Consider the following 19563-nt stretch of genomic DNA (forward strand, 5'->3'; position numbering starts at 1 on the left):
AGGAGAGTGAGAATTCAATCCCAAATTGGAGACTAAATGAGAACTCCACATCGTCATTTATGTAACAGACGTAATAAAATTTTAAACACAACTTTGGCAGAAAAGTAGATTTAAGGAGTTATTTTTAAAACTGTTCTCTGATGTGGAAAATGATCCTTTTTCAAAGCCAATTCATGATTTGACATGTGAAGCTGGTAGTATCTAGCTACTTTTACTCAGGTACAGTTACTTCCCAGTCTGTTTTGTCTTTAATGCTTCTGAAAGTGGCTTTGCAGCATCATACTTTCAACTTCTGATTGAGTGACGTTATAATAAAACAGTGCTACTCTTAGTTGAGTACAGTTTGTGTGGACCCTATGCTAAGTGGTCATTGGAAAACAGACTCGGTTCACCCTGGATAGGGGGGCATTCTTTAGAAAACAATTTCTCTTTTACTGATTTTCATTTTATTCTTTACAGAAATAAATTTCAAAGTCACATTTTTGTCTGTGGGATAATGTAATATTCATAAATTAAACAGATATTATGATGTAATTGCTACATGTAGCCTTAATACCAAATCCTTTTTTATTCTTACAATTTTTGGCTTTTCTGGAAGTGGCCTTACAATTTTGACACAACTGAATATTATCCCAACTTCAATTAAGCTTTCTGTTCACCTTGTAAGAACACTCCCAAGCTAAGAGTTTTGATTTGTGTTGCAACAGACAGTTTTGTCCATTAAATAATAGATATAGCCCTCTTCAATATATGACTCATTGTGTGAAATTGACCTTGCATTTGATTCATTTTGCAGTCCATGTCTATGACTGTCTAAATTCTACCTCTAAAAGATTTCCCTGGATGGTAATATGTTTATCTCACTTTGGTGGTAATTAATTTATTCAAAAACATTTTTTTTTCTGGATAGTATGAAGTTTACTTGAGATCTGTGCTTGTTTCAGGTACAGCTACTTTGCAAAGCCTCTATATAATGTGAATTCACTAACATTAATTGAATGTGGGTCGACTTATTGCTGTTTTGAAGAGTTGTCCACCATAATTAACAGTAAGCAGAACATTTTTACATAATAAGCAGAAGTAGATGGTAGCAGGGGGCCACTGAATGGAGGAAGCTTACCAAAATATCATCCTAAGTGTTTTTTAAATTTTTTATTGCATCTATTTGACTATATTTTTGTACCGACTCAAAGGCTATTTGACGATTTTATATATTTGAATACAATTTCTCACTTGCAATTTCTCAGCAATTGGAGGCACATGTTGGGCTGTGCTTGGATCCACTGGACAACTAATGGTGTGGAGAGGTATCTGATGTTGAGATCTTAGCAGTAAATCCTTTACCCCCTGAGAGTGGCAATGCAGGGCTGCTGTGGATCACACCGGTTTGTCAAGCAGATCCACAGATACTTGATGTCAACAACTCAAAGTCACTGTTTTGCTCTTCAAGTTATTCTCGATACATTTTATATCTTGAATTATTTCAGGAATGGATCTCTGTCTTTAATCTTCCTGTGGGCACAAAAAGTAGCCCAGACCGAATAGATGACAAGAGGTCACAGGGGTGTGTGTAGAGTTAGTAGCTCAGGAATATGAGGTGATGTAAGATTTAAAAACTAACGAAGTCTTCAAATCAACTGAATACCGCAGGTAACTGATGCAAAGAACAACAATTGATGCAACAAGATCATATTCACTGACACATTCTCTTCATGGAAACTCTCAGACTCCATTCAGCCATCAAAACTCTAGCATCTGTGTTCTGAACTAATTGGAGATCAGTTCAGGTGGTCTGTTTTTTGAGGCAGACCAACATAGAGAATTGACAAGAGACAAAAGAGGGCTTGAGCATCAGAGAAAGAGATTATTGATCTTATTTTGGAAAAATTCCTATTTATTGATAGAGGTAGTCAACACTATATTATAATATTTTGAGAAACTCAGATTGGAATTTAAAATGACACCAAGGTTCCTGCCCCATGAATACAACTGAAACTGGAAAAGTTGAGAAACAGTAATGGAATCTTAGTGAGCCTTGGGACCAAAAACCAACACCAACATCACTGACACGTTCTCTTCATGGAAACTCTCAGACTCCATTCAGCCATCACAATTTGGCCTTTAGCTGTCCAACTTTTGAAGACAAATGTTCGACTGCAGACTAACACATGCCAGCCTCTAAGAGAAGTTATGATGAATCAGAACGGTGTTATTCACGTAATCTAACGGTGGTTATAATGTTATCCCTGATTGTTGTAAATGTTCATAAAGCAGGCAATAAGGATGTGCTGATTTTGTCATCAGTACCAGAGTTTTGAAATTAAATTAGGCAAGTTGTAATGACCTGAGACAAACTATAAAGATGCTTAACATGGCCTGGTTTAAATTTAGCAACACATCTAGAGCATTTTAGAATATTTGCACAATGCAAGCGCCCGCTAAATGAGGTTGAGGGATGCACTCAGAGTGGCAAAGAAACAGAGGAGAAGCTGGGGATCAGATTTAACAGTAGCCTGTGGTGAAATATTTACTTGGCCTAGATTCATATCTAATGAGCTTAAAGAAACACAGTTATGAAAACCAAACCGGAGTTAAATGTTTAATGTTGTGTTGTTGTGAACCACACGAGAGAGGCCTACACCCTTCTTTAAATGAGCTCATCGTTTTGTTTTCATATACATTTGCTTAGCTTAAACATGCTTTTAAACATGTTTTTATGCTTTCTTCATGTGCAACATGGCTGTTGTCCTCTGAACATAAACAGACTGAAATATTATATTGTTTTAGTCAGATAACATTAGATCAGTGTTTGTCCTGTTTTATGCCCTTCTGCTGATTGACTTCAAATGTTTTGTGCTTCTTGCCTGTCTTAATTATGCTGCGAAAAGTTGTACTGCTATCGCTGCTTGATAAGTTTGAAGTCTTCCTCCATGCATAAATAAGGCTTTTTCCAGTTGGAGCTGTTCTGCAATATGAACTTCACTAACCCATTGTTTCTATGTGTTTGACAAGGAAGGAAGGAAGGAAGGAAGAAAGGAAGGAAGGAAAAAAGTAAGAAAAAAAGAAAGGAAGATGCTTTGGAAGCCTCATTAACTGTGATTGATAGTTTTTATACTTCTCTTGTTTTCCAACCACTAAAACTAAATACTCAGTTAAGATACCATTCTTTGATGGAGACAATTATTATCATTGCACACAGTACATTTAATCTACATAAGAATCAAGATGGCAGAAGAAGACTGAAAAAGTGGTTTCAAAAACAAAAGTTAATACTGGTTTGTTAAAAGCACCACTGCCAGCACAGATTTACATGGTAATACATTCCAATACAAAACTTGAACTTGTTTTATGTGTAAACTCCTCATCTTGAGCTGCTCTCACCGCTTAAAGTATTAGTGAACCCATGCTGTGGTGCCAAGAGCTTAGAAGCTTGCAAGCATAATGCTATGATAGTAGAACTTTTCCCTGGAGCATAGTTTAGAGCTTCATTGTGAGTTTTAGCAAACTACAGGTCTTCTCAGACTGCCCAGGTGTGGGCGTGCTCGTTATGGATCTTTGAAATTCTGGACAAAGCTTCAGTTATAGCCTTCACACCGTGTTCAGGGAAATCTCTCCGACATCAACAGAATACTAACACCACTCCTCCTTGACGTTTAATTGCTTCTACCCATCTTGTTAAACAAGAGCTGTGATTGAGCTCAGTGGAAGTTGTTTTTTTAATGCAGATTGCCAAATGCACTCTTTAAGGCACTTTAAGTCTTCCCTTGAAACCTGAGGGAAAAGCACAAAGGAGAATTTGCGATCACTGCATTTTCTCTCGCAAAGTGTTCCTAATTGTGTGCTAACAAGGAACTAATTCGAATGTGGACTCATCAAGCAAGCTTTCATGTTTGGGAATTTGATGTAATTCAAGGTTAGAGTAATTAGTATGGGAAGCTGATGAAATCTGTCTAAATAATGAAGAATGGTTTAATATTTAGGACAAACTTCTTATGCTAACCAGGATTAACAGTCACTGGTAATCTTGCTCGGACACCTCAGTCCTGCAAAATCACTTCAAAGGTTTGCAATAAATCAGCTAGAGTCTTGCAATTGTAGTCATATTCTTTAAGCCAGCATTTTCAAGAAATTATTTTAATTGGGGTTTCAGCATAAAGGGGAAGAATATAAACCAATACTTCAATTACTCCACCAGACAAGATTTCCATTAAAACACATTAAAGTGTGCAACATTACAAAATGTGAAAGAGATCAAGTTGTATCAGTAGTTTTTTATTGTTCTCAGTTATAATCACATAGATCCTCCCCACCCCAACACACAAAGATGAACACTAAGATTAACATTACTCAAAAGAGAAATGTCTTGTCCCAGTCTGTTGTTCTACCATTACCTATTTCCTTTTTTTTAAAAATAAAACACTAATTGTCATGGCTGATTAAGAGACTTTGTGAATTACAAAAAAGAAAACAAAAAGTACAATGTGCTGAAATGAAATCTGTCACAAAAATATGTGCATTATTCCAAATAGTAACTAAGTCATCAAAACATTTGTGCTAGTTTTCAACATGTTTTTTGTATGTCTTTAGCCCTGATACAACAATGTGACTCATCACACAGTTATGCTCTGTCTTCGAAGTCCCACTTGCTCCTCACCACCATAAATTATTTAGAGCAGTATGAAAAACCCATGTCAATTAGCCAGGTTTATTTTTTTTTTCTCAAATGAAAAGCAGCGGGTCTCTCTCTTCATGCCAACCGAAGGAGTTATGTGGTGAAACAGTGCATTATTTAGCATTTCTGGTCATGACTGCTCAGACTACATGGCCTCATTCTTCTTTTAAAAAGGAACAAAGGGACAATATTAGTTATTCTCTTTGATTTGAGCCATTTTTTCTTTTTTTTTTAATATAATTTTAGCCAGGATAGGCTCAAGGTTTACCTGTTGTGTTATTATTGCTGTGACTGAATTTAGTCACTTGTTTCAATAAGTAATTACATACACAATAAGTAATAAGTGTATGTAATTTTTCCTATCTGTCTGAGCATGTAATGTCATCAACACTGCTATGATCAATCTTAAAATAGCAAGGTATTTGGGACAGAAATGTTATTAGTGCAAGGGAGGAAAAAGAAGAATGAAAAAGAAAATATGAAAAGCACAGACTGAGCACTGGACACTCCTTCAGAAGGGTCCTTACCATACAGTATGCAATGCTCCTTTTCCATGTGCTGTCCAAAGTGTCATCCTTTCTCCGCAACTCAGTTCTGTTCAGTGTTTCTTGAATTTAAATAGACTTTAAAAAGAAAAACTGTTTTTTATAACCAGCATATACTCTTTCATATAAATTAACACAAAACACTTTCTTTTTTAATACTGTCAGAGTATTAAAACATAAAAAGTTTTCTAATTTCATCAGTGATTAATGAAAGTAATTTAAAGACGTTCTGCCTATCCATGTATTTAGCCAAAAACAGTTTTGATGACAAAACTGTTTCCCCAGTGCCAGAGACATTCACGAGATGTGGATATTATATTGATTTGGGTTTTTAAAGAAGCATTTCTCAGTATCTTTCAAAAACTAGTTTGTATTTGAGTTTGAAGTCATTGTGTATTTTGTTGATCTCACAATCAAAACTATCCACACAGATTCAAATATACACAGTTTCACTAGTACTTGAGAAGATGTTCTTAATCAGATTCTACCTGTACTAACTTATTTTGTAGTCATGATCCCAACAAAAATAAAGAAACATGAATATTTAACCATTTTTATTATTATAAATGGCACAGATTGTTAAACTTATTTGGTTTCGTGGCATAGACCTGTCTTTAAAGCATAGTCTAGGTACATTTTGAATAAGGTTAAAGTCACAATTATTGCAGAGGTTAGTGATAGTCAGATTTATCATTTACATAACCGGTTTTTAAATGTGCTTTTAATCTCTGTTTTGATGACCCTGTTGTATCTAAATATGAGCCATTTGACACAAACAGGTTCATCAGAGAGAAATGAGATCGATTAGAAAAGGGCTTTCCATGGGTTGGGGTGTGTCAGTCCTGGGGGTGCCAGACCTTTTCAGGATGGCACAGAAAAAAAGAACTGAAAAAATAACTGGGGACATTTAGCTAACTTAACCAGGCTTATGCCAGAGACAGAACGGATATATTCTTAGCGCCTAAAGCTATGTTGAGTCTTGGCCAAACGCAATAAAAAAAGAAGAAAGTACATTGATGGAATATTGCCAAACATAACTTTAAAACTTCTGCCAAGAATAGCAGCTGAATCACCAGACGGAATTATGCTGGAAGCTACAAAAAAAGAAAAAAAAGAAAATGTGCTTAAGATGCGAAGTCCGAAAGAAAATGTATCTAAATGCTTTTTGGGATGATTCAAATTGAATGTACACAATTGAAGCTCTATGTTCAACGATCAAAACTATTATTTAATAATGTAAATTCAAAGTTGTGGATGCAATTCCTTTTATTTTTACTAATTACTGAAGTTCATCAAGTGGTTTAAAGCATTTTTAAATGTCTAGAGTAATATGTGTGTTGTGGTTTTAATTAATTATTTTCTTCATGTTCTCTGAAAATTTATTAAATGGACTTCAATTGTATTACTGTTTTAAATTACCTGCATTTGCACACACAAGTGTCAATTTTTGTGTGTACATACCTAACTAAGCAATGGCAAAAGAATTAAACATATTTTCAGCCAAGCAATCACCTGCAGATCTTTAGTTGTAAAAGTTCTTAACACTAGGACATCACCCAAGGCCCTCTCAAATACTTTAAACTTTCCTAATTTATGATTATACCACTTTCATGGTTTAAGTTTTGTTTTCATATTCATAAACACTCGCAGAATTGCTGGTAGTTTGGAGGTGTTTATTACACAGCAGGGAGCACTTTCCTTTTAATTCCTCCATTATAAGAACATTAAGTCCAGTTTTGAGGTAACAAATATTTCCCAAATCTTTGGTTTCATAAAAAAATAAATATATAAATTAAAAGAAAAAGTTTATTTATTTATTGTACTTTAAATTTAAAGGTTTCATTTTGTCAACCATATATATTTTTATTCCACAACACATTGGTTCACTTCTGGGGGTTTTCAAAGCGATGGCACACATAACAAAACCTTTCAGTGTTTGCAAACAATAACAGAATATGATTAGATTTAACCAGGCCACACTTTAATCAAAGGTGGATTTGCAAACATCATGATCGAGACAGAAGCTTCTATCAGCAAACAGCCTTGTTGCTTAGTAACTATGCCTGCAGTGAATCATGACTCTAATGGCCCTGTGCTGCTCAGGTACAATTAGTTCAACTAAAGAGGAATCGGAAAAAAAAAAACACATTGCTGCTTAAGGAGAACTTAAATGTTATTTTTGTCTTCATGAGATAGAGAATGTAGACACATCTGTAGCTGTCAAAGCTGTTGAAGTGAAACCTAAAATGTAGCAATCATTAAATCAGTGTTTTATCTTGTTATTAATCACAAAATCAATTCGTCAATGGCTAATAAACATCCAATACATCTGAAATACAGAGACACTTTGCTGGATCTTTGAGGTATTTACAGTGAGGTGTGAGTTTATTAAAGAAAACAAAACAAAAACACTAAATAATTTCATTTCAGTCATGAAAAAATATTAAGTTGTTTTCCTACAATATAATGGCTCACATCAAAAAAAAGTTGACAATTTGCAGAATAATATTGATGACATATGTTCAACTACACTAATTTTTTATTCTGTTTAATTAATGTCAAGTTTGAAAAAGTAGATGAATACATGCAGGTTTTTCTTCACAATAACACAAAACGTTTACTGTGGCTACAATAGCTACATGTAAACATTGAAATTAAACAACACTGGAAAACTGGAATTACAGCTGACACTTCTGCCATAGCTCTGAAATCAGAGAACTTTTCTCCAACTAAAATGACCAGAAGGTGGAACAAGTGTTTTTTTTCTAATCCATCAGGCTCGTGCTTCAGCTCCTTTTGCACCAATACTTCAGCATTGAGTTCACTGTCTAAGTCAGAGACGATACTCAGTTGACTTTTTTTGATTGATTGATTGATTGATTGACAGTTACTTTCGTAACGTACTTACTCTACGTGCAAAGTTGAAAATGTCTGTGCATCTAGACCAGATGGTCAGATGTGTAAACTGTAATCCTTCACAATGACAGGTGGCCTTCAACTGTTCCATCGCAGCTTTATGAAATGGTCAAAGATGGCAAATAATATGATCCTTTTTTAAAACACGCTTCCAGTGTTTTCCAGTGAAAGAAAAAGAGAATTGTAAAGAATTGTGAGACAAAAATGTCTCATATGTAGCAGAAGTGTCTATGGCTGAATTCAAAATTACATTGAAGACCGACATACAAGAGAAATTGTTCTCTATCTCTTGATAGACAGACAGACAGATATTACCTGCTTATAATACAAGCAGATCTGACACAAGGTCTGCTTGTGTTAGACCTTGGTTGATAATTGTCAAAATTATCAGTTTTTTATGATAATTTTGACAATTATGAAAAAGAGGTAGAAAATACATTTTTAAAACAGACACAAAATAGATTGGGGGGGAAAGTAATCAAGTTTTAACTCATATTCATTTTCTCCCAAACAGTCTCAGTAAAGATGGATATTTCAGAATGTGAGAAATTATTCAAACACAAAAACGGTGAAGAGAACAAACAAATTAATTAATAACTCGGGTATCCTTGCTTATTTGTGGCAATTTAAATGCATTGACTTTTGTTTACATAAAAGGTAATTTTATAAATAAAATAAAAATAAAATAAATTCTATCCACAAACCACATCTATATATTTAACTGGAGTATTTGTAAATTAAAATCACAGGGCGAGATTGCCCCACTTGAAATCCATAAAATGTAAATTATCTTCCTGTAATTGATTGTTTTAGAATAAAATAATCATAATAAAAAACATGCACACACAGCTAGCTTATCTGCAGTAATTGTATCATCTCACACAAAAAAATCATGAACAAAATGTCAATTTTACATCTTAAAAAGAAACCTGCTTAATTCAGTAGTTCAGAAAAACATGAATCATTAAGACTTGAGTGGTTTTATTTAAGTAATATACTCCATTTTCTCTAATGAATAAGAATTCATACCAAGTTAATTAACTAGCCATTGAAAATCTACCAATATTTTGGTTGCCATGTTTTGCATCTGAACTCATAACTTTACTCAACCATAACATTTGACTTTTTTGAAAAATTTATGATTAGGCTTTTGAGAAATATCAGGAAAACATTTGCCCCACAATCAATTTATGTCAGAAATTGATAGTGGGCATTGTGCATTAATAACAAATGCACAATGTAAACATTATAATGGGCTTTCTTGGTAAAAGCCCATTATAACATTTGAGGATGTTTCTAAAAATGTTCATTCAGGCATTCTGTGAAATATTCATAGGATCCAAGTGACCAGATTTAATACTGTATATTATCATGTTTTTAAAAACTTATCTGATCCTGGTGTTATGTTATTTGAATGTATGCATTTTGGGTTTCTGCAGCCTCGTTATATTGGGAACGGTTTCACCTAAGCCTTTTTTATAGCTAAATCAAACATGCATACAAAGGAAGGAGGCTCTATCCTCGCTGACTGGCTCCTTTTGGTTGGCTTTCCTTCTGTCGGTAATGGAAGAGGCTTGTTGTATCAAGATCGCCTGCATAACGAATTGCTTCAGCAAACAACTTGACCACCTATGGAACAGAAAATGAGTGTTTTCTTGAAAACCATGACACAAAATAAGTTAAGTGAAATAATTTCCCTTTTCTGGTGACATCACTTGAACTGACCTGATAATTTGTAATGAGAGGAACACCATGATCAACAGCCATTCTGCGGATCAGGAAGTTATCCTTCAGATGTCGCGTGTTGTTATTGGGCAAGTTCACAACCAGGTCAATATGACCCTGACTGATCAATCTACAAATTGATACAAAAACTCTCAGTAACAAAAGAAGAAACATTTTAAACACTTAAAACACTAATTGTGCAGTGCTTTCTGACAAAGGTAGTTTAAAAAAATTGCAGAGACTACTATTCACAGATGAGAGATGTTATTTTAACTAATATGTACTTCATGGACATGCACATGTCCATGTGAATACATTGGTAGCATTTGCATGATGGAAAGCTGTGTTTTGATGAAATGTTAGTTTCTAAATGTTTCCACAGGTAAGATCTGCTTTGTTCTAATGTCAAACTAAAAGACTGCCAATAATTCCCCTAAGAACTCTTCTCTTGTCAGAAACCCTACAGATTCAAGACTCATCAGTAAGCACTGAAGAAAAGAAAATATCAGACTGTGGTAAGTTAAGGTGACCCTCATACTTGATCTAATTGGACTTACTAAGAAAACCTTCTCTGGAACAAACAGAACACAAAACTTAGAAGCATTATTTGTGTTTTCATGAAGGATAATTTGAGGTATATTTGTAGCTGTAATATAGCCTGCAACTGCAAAACTGAAATGGAAATTTAGTTACAATCAACATGCACCAAGTTGTATAGATTTGAAATGAGTAAACCTATTGTTTTGTTGTTTAAAGTAATGAAATATTATGTCTCTAGATTACCATGGCATGCAGTATGCAAATTGCAAATGTTTTGAATGGCATGAACTGAACTTAAGTAGGGCAGGCAACATTATCAGAGGCCCTGAACATAATATGTAAGAATAATTTTAAAAAAGTTTTTTTTGTTTGTTTTGTTGTTGTTTTTTTCATCTCCTCAACAGAGCCACAATTTCAGATTGATTTTTTTTTCAAAAACATCAATATTTATTTTCTGTAAAATTAGTAAATAGTGAAAAGAAATGTAAAAATGTACTAGAATATACTTGTTTTTAACAAAATCATAGGAAGCACAATGTATGACTTTATATTTCCCTGAAGAATAAGTATGTGACACATAAATCTATTTCTTTTAGCCACAGGCCAATAGGTTAGACAAGGTCTTGAGTTTGTGTTACTACCACACCCCACTACACACAGGGAGCAGGATGTTGAAAGAAACAAACAAAAAATAAAAGCAACAAAACTCAGTGTTAAAAAACTAAAGAAAAAAGACACCTCTGCATCACCAAGACTCCTAAACAACCATTAAATAACACAGATACATACATATATATATATTTGTCCTAATGATGGACATATGTGGAATTTAATGACTTTACTATGACTTTACTTTGAAATGTAGGCTTTGGTCAGAACCTAAGATTGAACCTGGTGACAACAAACTCTTGTCAGGGTTTTTAAAAAAAGAGAAAATGTTTGTAATTTACCTTATGTTAAGTATGGTAGAGGATGCCATATTAACATTACAGTACTGTGGACTGGTTTGTCTTCCAAAAGTCCTTGGGAGATTTTAATAGTGCACAGCATCATAAACTATTTGAAATACCAGGAGAGTTTATGTAAAATTCAACTGCAGGTCAAAGGACAATGACAGTGCTACCCCCTGTTTTTCTAAACCTATGGAAATGTTGTAGGTGATAACAAAGTGTTCCTCTGTTGGCAATACAGGATACAGCAAGTATTGCCATCAGGACAACCAATAATTTTACCACCTTTAATTTTGTTGAAAACAAATATTTTTTTGATTTTTGCCCACTGAATGTGTATATTATTTAAGTTAAAGGTTTGACTTTTATTTTAGAGATGGGAGACACACATATATATTGCTGCAATAATACCATTATATATAAAGTAAATATACCCAACCTTTTTATACTGGGCAATGTAGTGTTTCCGTCTTTTTCAGATGGCCAAGCTACTGGAATGGCAGGTACATCATTGGCACACAACCAGGCTGAGGTGGCTTCAGTAGCATAGAGCTGAGTGGAACATTTAGCAAATTATAATTTTTTTCCATTTTTCTTTTTATTTTACTAATCTTTGAATCAACTTCTATTCCATCTGTAATGTCTGATTTTCAGCAAATATCTTGTTAGCTGTGTTTTATACAAACTGTCAGGTCTCACCTTGAAGCCTTCTTCTTTCAGCTGATGTGCCGTGGCAAGGAAATTCGGTCGGAAAGATTGCTGCAAGGAAAGGCCAGATATTTTTTTTTAAATAAAGATTTTCAACAAGAAAAAAAGATAGTTTAATGCACTGCTCCTATGTTGATCTGTATTGCCTTTAAGAATTTTAGGAAATATAACACTAACCTTCTAATGATCACAAGTTTTTCATCCTTAACTCTTAATACTTATATACTGCTTCATTCCTCACACTGAAGTGCCTTTGCATTTTTTTATTTTATTATTTTATTATTATGTATTTTTAAAAAAATGATTTAAAAGTATTGCACAGAATAATTTTTCTTTTATCAAAAACATTGGCACTTACATATTGAACACCATTTCCTATTCATGCTGATTTCAAGGGCACTTTATAGAACTACTGTTTGTGAATTGATACTAATGTAATCATGGTTAAAGTAATCCAGTAAGTGTAGATCTGAATTACATTATTAATATTGTTCTTTGAAAGATGACATAATGGCACTCCTAAAAAATGAGACCTTTCCTGTTCATGAGACTCACTTGTATAAATAAAGATGAAATAAAATAAAAAAGAATATAAGTTAATTAATTTTTGTGGTAACATTATGTCTGTGCATGCCATTGAAAGACACTAACAGCCAAATGTATCATAGGTTGTGAATGGTTTCACTGAGCAAGAATTGACAGTCAATAAGTCAAAAGTGCAGCTCTTACTATTTAATAAATCTTTTGTGAATGAGTGTGTTTGACTTTTTTAATATAGACATCGGATGGTAAACCTTTTCACCACAACCTGTTGTAGCATTCTAGTAGTGGTCACTATGATAGGTGTCAAATTGAAGAGTATTTGATTTTTTAAAATTTTTTTTATTTTTTTGATTGTTCAGAATGAAAATAAACCTCACTTATCTTCAACATCTTTTAATTCATCATAATTACAAAAAGGCTTTTGAAGCTCATGTGTTGCTTAATTTAACCAGCATAAAACAATTCCCAATGTTCATTTTGAAATATTACTCCTTGCTTTCAAAGTTATTCAAAGTAATACAAAATAAAAAATAAAAAATCACACAAAAATTCTGTGATGCCTGTAAGCTCTCAGTTTTCTTACCACAGGCTTTAATTCAAATCCAGGATCTATTTCCTATAGGATAATAATGCTACCAACTGCTCCACTATTCCGGCTTAATCCACTTCTTTAAAATCACAGCAGGGCTTCTGCAGTGTTTGGTTTATCAACCTAAACTATTGTAGCTTGAAAATAGCTGAAAAAATTGTTTTTGTAATGCAATGTTTTTTGTAAAAACATAAAATAAAAATGTATGTCAAGGTGCATAAAAATCACTTTTATGAATGTGAGGTGCTGTTTGAGGTGAACAGAAGGAATGTAGACCTGTAGGAGGCTGCATTGTTACCTGAATTCCAATCAGGATGCCCTTCTGTGGCAGCTTAAAGCCTGTGGAGAGGATGGCCTTCAGAAAGGCTGAATAAATGTTTGGTCCAAAACAAGCTACCTAGATTAAGACATAAATGGAACCATTTCAGAACTGTTAGAATAATTGATTTTAAAATTTGTCTTGGCAATAAGGCACAAATGGGGTTTTACAAAAAAAAAAAAAAAAAAAAAGAATAACAATAAAATCAGGCTGGATAACTGCAGTGTGTTTACTTCTCCAGTGGAAGCCATCTCACACCGTAGAACAGGGTCTGCATCCCTCAGTCGCGGCCAAGAGAACATTGGTGCCTGGAAAAAGCAGATGCATTCAATTTGAAGAAATAGGATGTCCCAGCATGTGAGCCACTGTTATGCTTGATTGCTGCTTTTGAAATATGTTGTTTTTAGCAGCTTGTGGATTTAAAAAAAAAGTTTGGTCAGTAGGAATACTTAAAGTAGGGCAGTACAAAAGCAATTTTCTAAGATTTTCATTCTAAGAACATACAATTCAGAAATCAAAAACACAATTTCGGTTTTTAAGTTCTTTTAAAATCATCTATTCATTCTACTTGATACTTGCTGTGTCAATTGCTGGAGGGTGAAGTGTGTGGTATTATAGCAATCTAACTTTAAAAGTATCACATTGTGTGGCTTTCTCATTTGGAAGAGCATCTTATGTGTTGTACATTAAAATGAGTGTCAGGACTCACTGTCAAAAGGCAAATTTCATGGCCAATTATTTATTCCGTTATCTATAGGTTAAAACGCTTAAAACACAAGGGCTGGCTTCTAGAAGGAGTAAGTTGAAATTTCCAACATACCTTTCAATATAATCTTGCAATAATTACATATAATTGTTGCAAGGATCAAGAGGACAAAAGAAAAGAGTTAAAAGCAGTTCAAAAGTCCAACTACATTTGAATTTAAAAGTTTGGTATAGGAGGGGTAAGTCGAGAGCTACACTTTAAAAGTACGGTATTTAAAAAGAAATTAATAAAAAAAAATTTTAAAAAAAATTCTGTGCAATGATTAAAACAGAGCAAATAGAGAATGAGCCAGAAAGACAACAGAAGAATAGGAATAATTGAAAAGGGATTGAAAAGGAAAGGGAACAAGAAGAGAAAGCGGTACAAACAGAAAGAAGGGAAGAAGATAAAATTGTGGCAATAGAAGATAAGATCAGAAGAAGAGCACAAAGAACAGAAAAGTGTAGAAAGAAGCGACAGCAAACTATTGTATTTTACAAAAAAATAGGAAAAGTCAAATGTCATTTGGAAAGCCATTCTTATTCTCCATTTAAAAATTGCAGAACCCTTATTACCTGGAGGAGAGCAAAAGGTGGTGTGGTGTTGTGTGATTTAAGTGTCCATTTACATGCACACACACACACACACACACACACACACCCCTACACACACACACACACACATGCAGACACAGAGGGAGGAATAGACGGACACACAAGCAAGGGCCACTGGGGGAGATTCATCCTTGAAGCAGGCTATCTTATCAGTAAATGTAATGTTAGCATGCTAATGTAAGATGAGGCGAAGAAAAGCAAAAGGAATGCACACAGGGAACCAGAACAGCTTATCATGCCTTTGTTTAAAGAGTCAGAGACAGGCGGGCATGTAACGAAAAAAGAAAATGAAACAGGGGGATGAATATGTACAGAGGGAAGAACAATGAGAGTGAACTTTCTTTTAAAGCTTAACAGCAAATGAAAGTGAAAAAGGTTGACAAAGGGACATATATAACCAACCTAACTAGCTAACCATCACAATAACCTAGGAAACAAATTTACAGGAGGTTCTTTTCATTCTTTTCAGCCATTAAAACAAAAAACTAAATAACCTTCAGTAAAAATGTGAAAGTGCAAATGCACAAAAAGACATGCAGAAACAAAGGTCTGAGGACCAGTTAGAATAATGAGTCACTTGCATCTGTCATGCCAGCTTGAGTGAAAGCTTTCGTACTTTTTAAATTGAGCTTCAGTAACAAATTACATTATTTTCTGTCACAATAACCAAGACTTCTAAACCAAAACATCAAGCCACACCAGCACATATAAGCAGGACTTCTTAATTCCCCAATTCCATGCTGACTGCCCTCTCCTGAGCACTACCGAGAGGCTTCAAAGAATGCACAATGTTATCATGGGACACCAGATGTGCTAATGAACAGAGCATTATTGTTCAATGCATGTTGGAGGTGGGAGTGGTAGCAGTTCGAATCTCTCACTACTCACACTAAATTAAAATTTCCTATGCTTCCATCTGTGCTGGTAAATATGAAAAATATAAAGACATGACATTTTAATCCTGTTTTTTTCCCATGTAATTATGATAATATACTACCATAAAAATACTCAAATGTCATCTACCAAACAATTTAAATTCACAGTAAATATATATTTTTTAAGAGGTTCAATCTCATTTTGTATTTCTTTTCTAAATACTAACAGGTAAGGTTAATACACAAGGTAGATTTAAGGTTAAAGTTCATGGATCCATTGTCTGTATCCAGTCGTCCTTGGGTTGCTGGGTGCTTGTGTGAGGGAGGAGGGCAGCATGGCAGCATGATGGTCATGCCGACCTGAATCAGTCATTAAATGAGAGGTAACATGCAACCTCAATTTAAAGGAGGCATTTTAAATGTTCTCATTGGATCACATATTAATATTTTTCATTTAAATATGATGGAGAATAGATAGAGGAAGCTTTAGATGAAGGTGATTGAAAGGAGGCTTTCAAACGCTAATGGCTTGAAGCTCATCACCAAGATAAATCATCCAAATATATGTAGAAACAAAAAATGATAAGAAGTTATTGATTCATTTTTTGAATTCTTATAACTATTATTTAAGAAGCACATAAACAATTTTTGACATTCCCTTTGTTTCTATATGTAAAATCACACAAATTGTATTCAAATTGGATACTCCTTTTACAATGTACCTTTTCACTGATGTCCACCTCATGTCAAGTTAAACATATTTTAAAGAAAATATAATTTTTGATTGGATAGTTTTAAATTCAAATCTGCAAAATCTTAATTCTAAATCTCTTTTATAGATTTTATTTGCATCTAAAAAATATCTAAAATGCAAATGCAAAACAGAGTAAATCAGTAACATTAATTACTTCACAACAGCATGTAGCCCTACTTCCACTGATTGTGCTTCTGAAGACCCAACTTGGACAAGTTGACTGGTGAGGAACCTCAATAATGTGTGATTCAGGATTCTCAACAAATTAACATGGATTGTTGAAGTCACAAAGACAGATTTTTTTTAACAGTGTAGTATAAGGATATTTACTTTAAATCACTGGTTGTTGAGACTGTTGATAATTTGCCAGTGTGAAATTATGCAACATAAAAAGGTCCACTAATGACTGACAAATTTTCAGTAAAAAAAACAAAAAACTGCTATTTTACCACGTGGCTAAGTTCAAGTTTTATTTGCTAAGGCTGCCGAATGTGAAACCAATTCATTGCTTCATTAAAAAAGCAAATGTTGCTTACGTTTTACTGAATGCAAATTACACATTCTAAATAACTAATGAAAACTTGGAGACAAAGCAATACCACACAGACAGATTTGTAAAGTAATAAAGTCCAGGTTTACTTTTTATACAGTTTTCTTTTAAGTTTCTGTTTCAAAGATCAAATCATTTAACCTGTCAAATGTATAAATAGATTGAAGTTAGTGAAAATGAAAAGAACGAAGCTTCATCAAAGGCAATATCAGAGTGAGAGAAAAAGGGCAGAAACATAGAAGTTATTGGAGAATAAGGCAGACTAACGAGAATGATCGCTCGGGATGGCGAAAACTTGTGCCTTGAAATGACACAGTGAGGATGAAGGCTGTGAGAGATTAAATATTAATCAAGCACACTTCTGGCTATTTAGAATAGAGACATTGCAGAGTGTTTACAGTGCCTTCCTCATAATGTGATTAACAAAAGAAAAAATGTAATTATTTTGTTTAAAAGCTGTAATATATTGTGTTGGGGTTTCCAGCAAAGTGCTCTTCTGTTGAGAGTATGAAGTATGTATCACTGACTGTGTGTAAACTCTAGAAGGCTTTTTAGTCAGGCACCTGGAGAACTTAGTGCTTCTATTAATATTCCTCACCAATGTGCAGAATGGAAATTGAAAACTTTTGGTCTGAGGGTGTGGGGGTGTGGGATTGTACCTGCATGATTGGTTCCAAACTACAACCATTGTTACAGCAACTCTGTTGTAATTAGACTGAGAAATTATTTTTGACAAAAAAATAGCTTTAGAGCAGCTGGGGAGAAGTAATCTCTCCCATACCAAAGCAATGCAAGACTCCCATTCAGAGAGAAAAATGTACCTACTTCTCCCCGCATCAAAGCTATGGAGAGGGATGTAGCAGTAATTAGATGTAGGCTTTTGTTATGTGATCAAGTCGAAGCTGTTTTAATGGAACCCATTAACACATCATGTATGTAGAAACTCATCTTCCACCAGTTCCAAAAAAATATTCTGAACAGACAGAAGATATGCAAAACAGTTATAGAGACTTTTAAAGCAAGTTCAAATACATTTTTATATTGACTTTTTGGGTGATGATTTTCCTGCTGAAACGTGACCCTGGATCTAAATCTCAAATCTCTTACCATTTCTAATGGATTTTATTCCTCTTTTTAGCTCTAGCATTCATCTTGATTAATCTTCCTACTAAGTCTGACTAGTCTTTTTGCCCTCGCTGAAGAAAACCTCCCCAAAGCATGATGCTGCCACCATTGTAATTCACTGAAGGGGTGATGTGTTTCGGATATCGCGAAGTGTTGATTTAGGGTATACATAACATTTTCAGTCATAAAAATTAAGGAGGTTTGCAGCAAACATGACTCTATAGACATGGATGGATTTGTGGAGTAGATAACTCAGTTGTGTTGTTGATAGATTCTCCCACTTGATCTATGTATCGCTGCAGGTCCACTTGAGTTTCCTGTTGTTACGGCTGAACTGCAATTGTGCAATAAATGGGGTACACCATGCACAGACCACCACTCTATCCAAAGATATTTTATTTTATGTAACCAACAATGCATTACTGTATTTGACTATAAGGACAACTATCCCCTTCCCAAACCCTAACACATAATTTACCCATGTATATCATCAGCATTTTTAAGGTCTCACCCATCTTTGTAATATGGAAGGTCCTAATCAAGCGCAGAAACACTTAAAGCAGAGAAAGCTCCTATTCCAGAGTGTATTTTTTTCCCCAAAAGAACAAGACTTTCATAAGTCGAAGAAGTGCAATGGTCAACATGGCTTTTTTCCCTTAAATAACAGCCTCTTAAACCAAAAGCAGAGTCAAATGGGACGCGTGAAGGGGCACTTGAAGATGATTACTACTTAGGGCTCACTATAAAAACCACCATGTCTCGCTACAAAGGTAATGTGGCTGAAAATATGTCAACTGACTCTCCAGAAGAACACTTGATGATTTGATGACAGCTGTATCTCATACCGACCAAAGTAACCAAATGTAGTGCAGGCAATTTTGAAAAAAAAAAAAAAAAAAAAAAGAGGGCAGAAAGAGTATTCTGACCTGCCACAGCTTTTTAAGGCTATTGATTAAGTTGGATGGTCCCCAAGAGTGCTCCAGTGTCTGCTTGGGACACAAATAAACTATCATTACAAAACTGGCCTGTTCCTGCAGTGTGTACTTGTCAATGTGACCATTTTGAACGATAAATTATCAATACAATCAGGAGGTACAAGGGGAAATGCAATTTTCACTTAGACAAATACTCTAATGCTATGAGTTTCCAAATACATATAATTTTTTTGTGATCACAAGTTGTTTTTGTAGTTTTTCATGAAGATACCAGCAGGATTATTACTTTAATTATAGTTACATTTTTATCAATTTGATCTAAATCAACAAACTGTAGCTTTTCTTTGAAGATCACCCTGCATTTCCTTTTTTTTTTAAGAGTTATCCCTCCCTCCATCACTCTGCAGTGATAGAGGAGTTTGAGTGTCCCAATGGTCCTCACATACACTGCCAAGGGT

At 34.3% G+C, this 19563-nt stretch overlaps 1 protein-coding gene across 1 annotated transcript in view; it reads right to left on the bottom strand.

The window, feature by feature from the left end:
• Positions 1-7738: 7738 nt before the first annotated feature.
• Positions 7739-19563, bottom strand: part of cps1 (carbamoyl-phosphate synthase 1, mitochondrial) — a 52233-nt gene continuing 40408 nt past the window's right edge. The window contains exons 34-39 of the mRNA XM_055032376.1: positions 13741-13815; positions 13487-13585; positions 12048-12107; positions 11788-11900; positions 9859-9988; positions 7739-9762 (exon numbers count right to left, since the gene is read on the bottom strand). Of these exons, the coding sequence (XP_054888351.1) occupies positions 9649-9762; positions 9859-9988; positions 11788-11900; positions 12048-12107; positions 13487-13585; positions 13741-13815 (591 nt within the window). The 3' untranslated portion in view covers positions 7739-9648. The remainder of the gene's footprint in view (positions 9763-9858; positions 9989-11787; positions 11901-12047; positions 12108-13486; positions 13586-13740; positions 13816-19563) is intronic.

This window comes from Poeciliopsis prolifica, unplaced genomic scaffold (assembly GCF_027474105.1).
Source record: "Poeciliopsis prolifica strain line A6 unplaced genomic scaffold, Auburn_PproV2 SCAFFOLD007, whole genome shotgun sequence".
Lineage (NCBI taxonomy): Eukaryota > Metazoa > Chordata > Actinopteri > Cyprinodontiformes > Poeciliidae > Poeciliopsis > Poeciliopsis prolifica.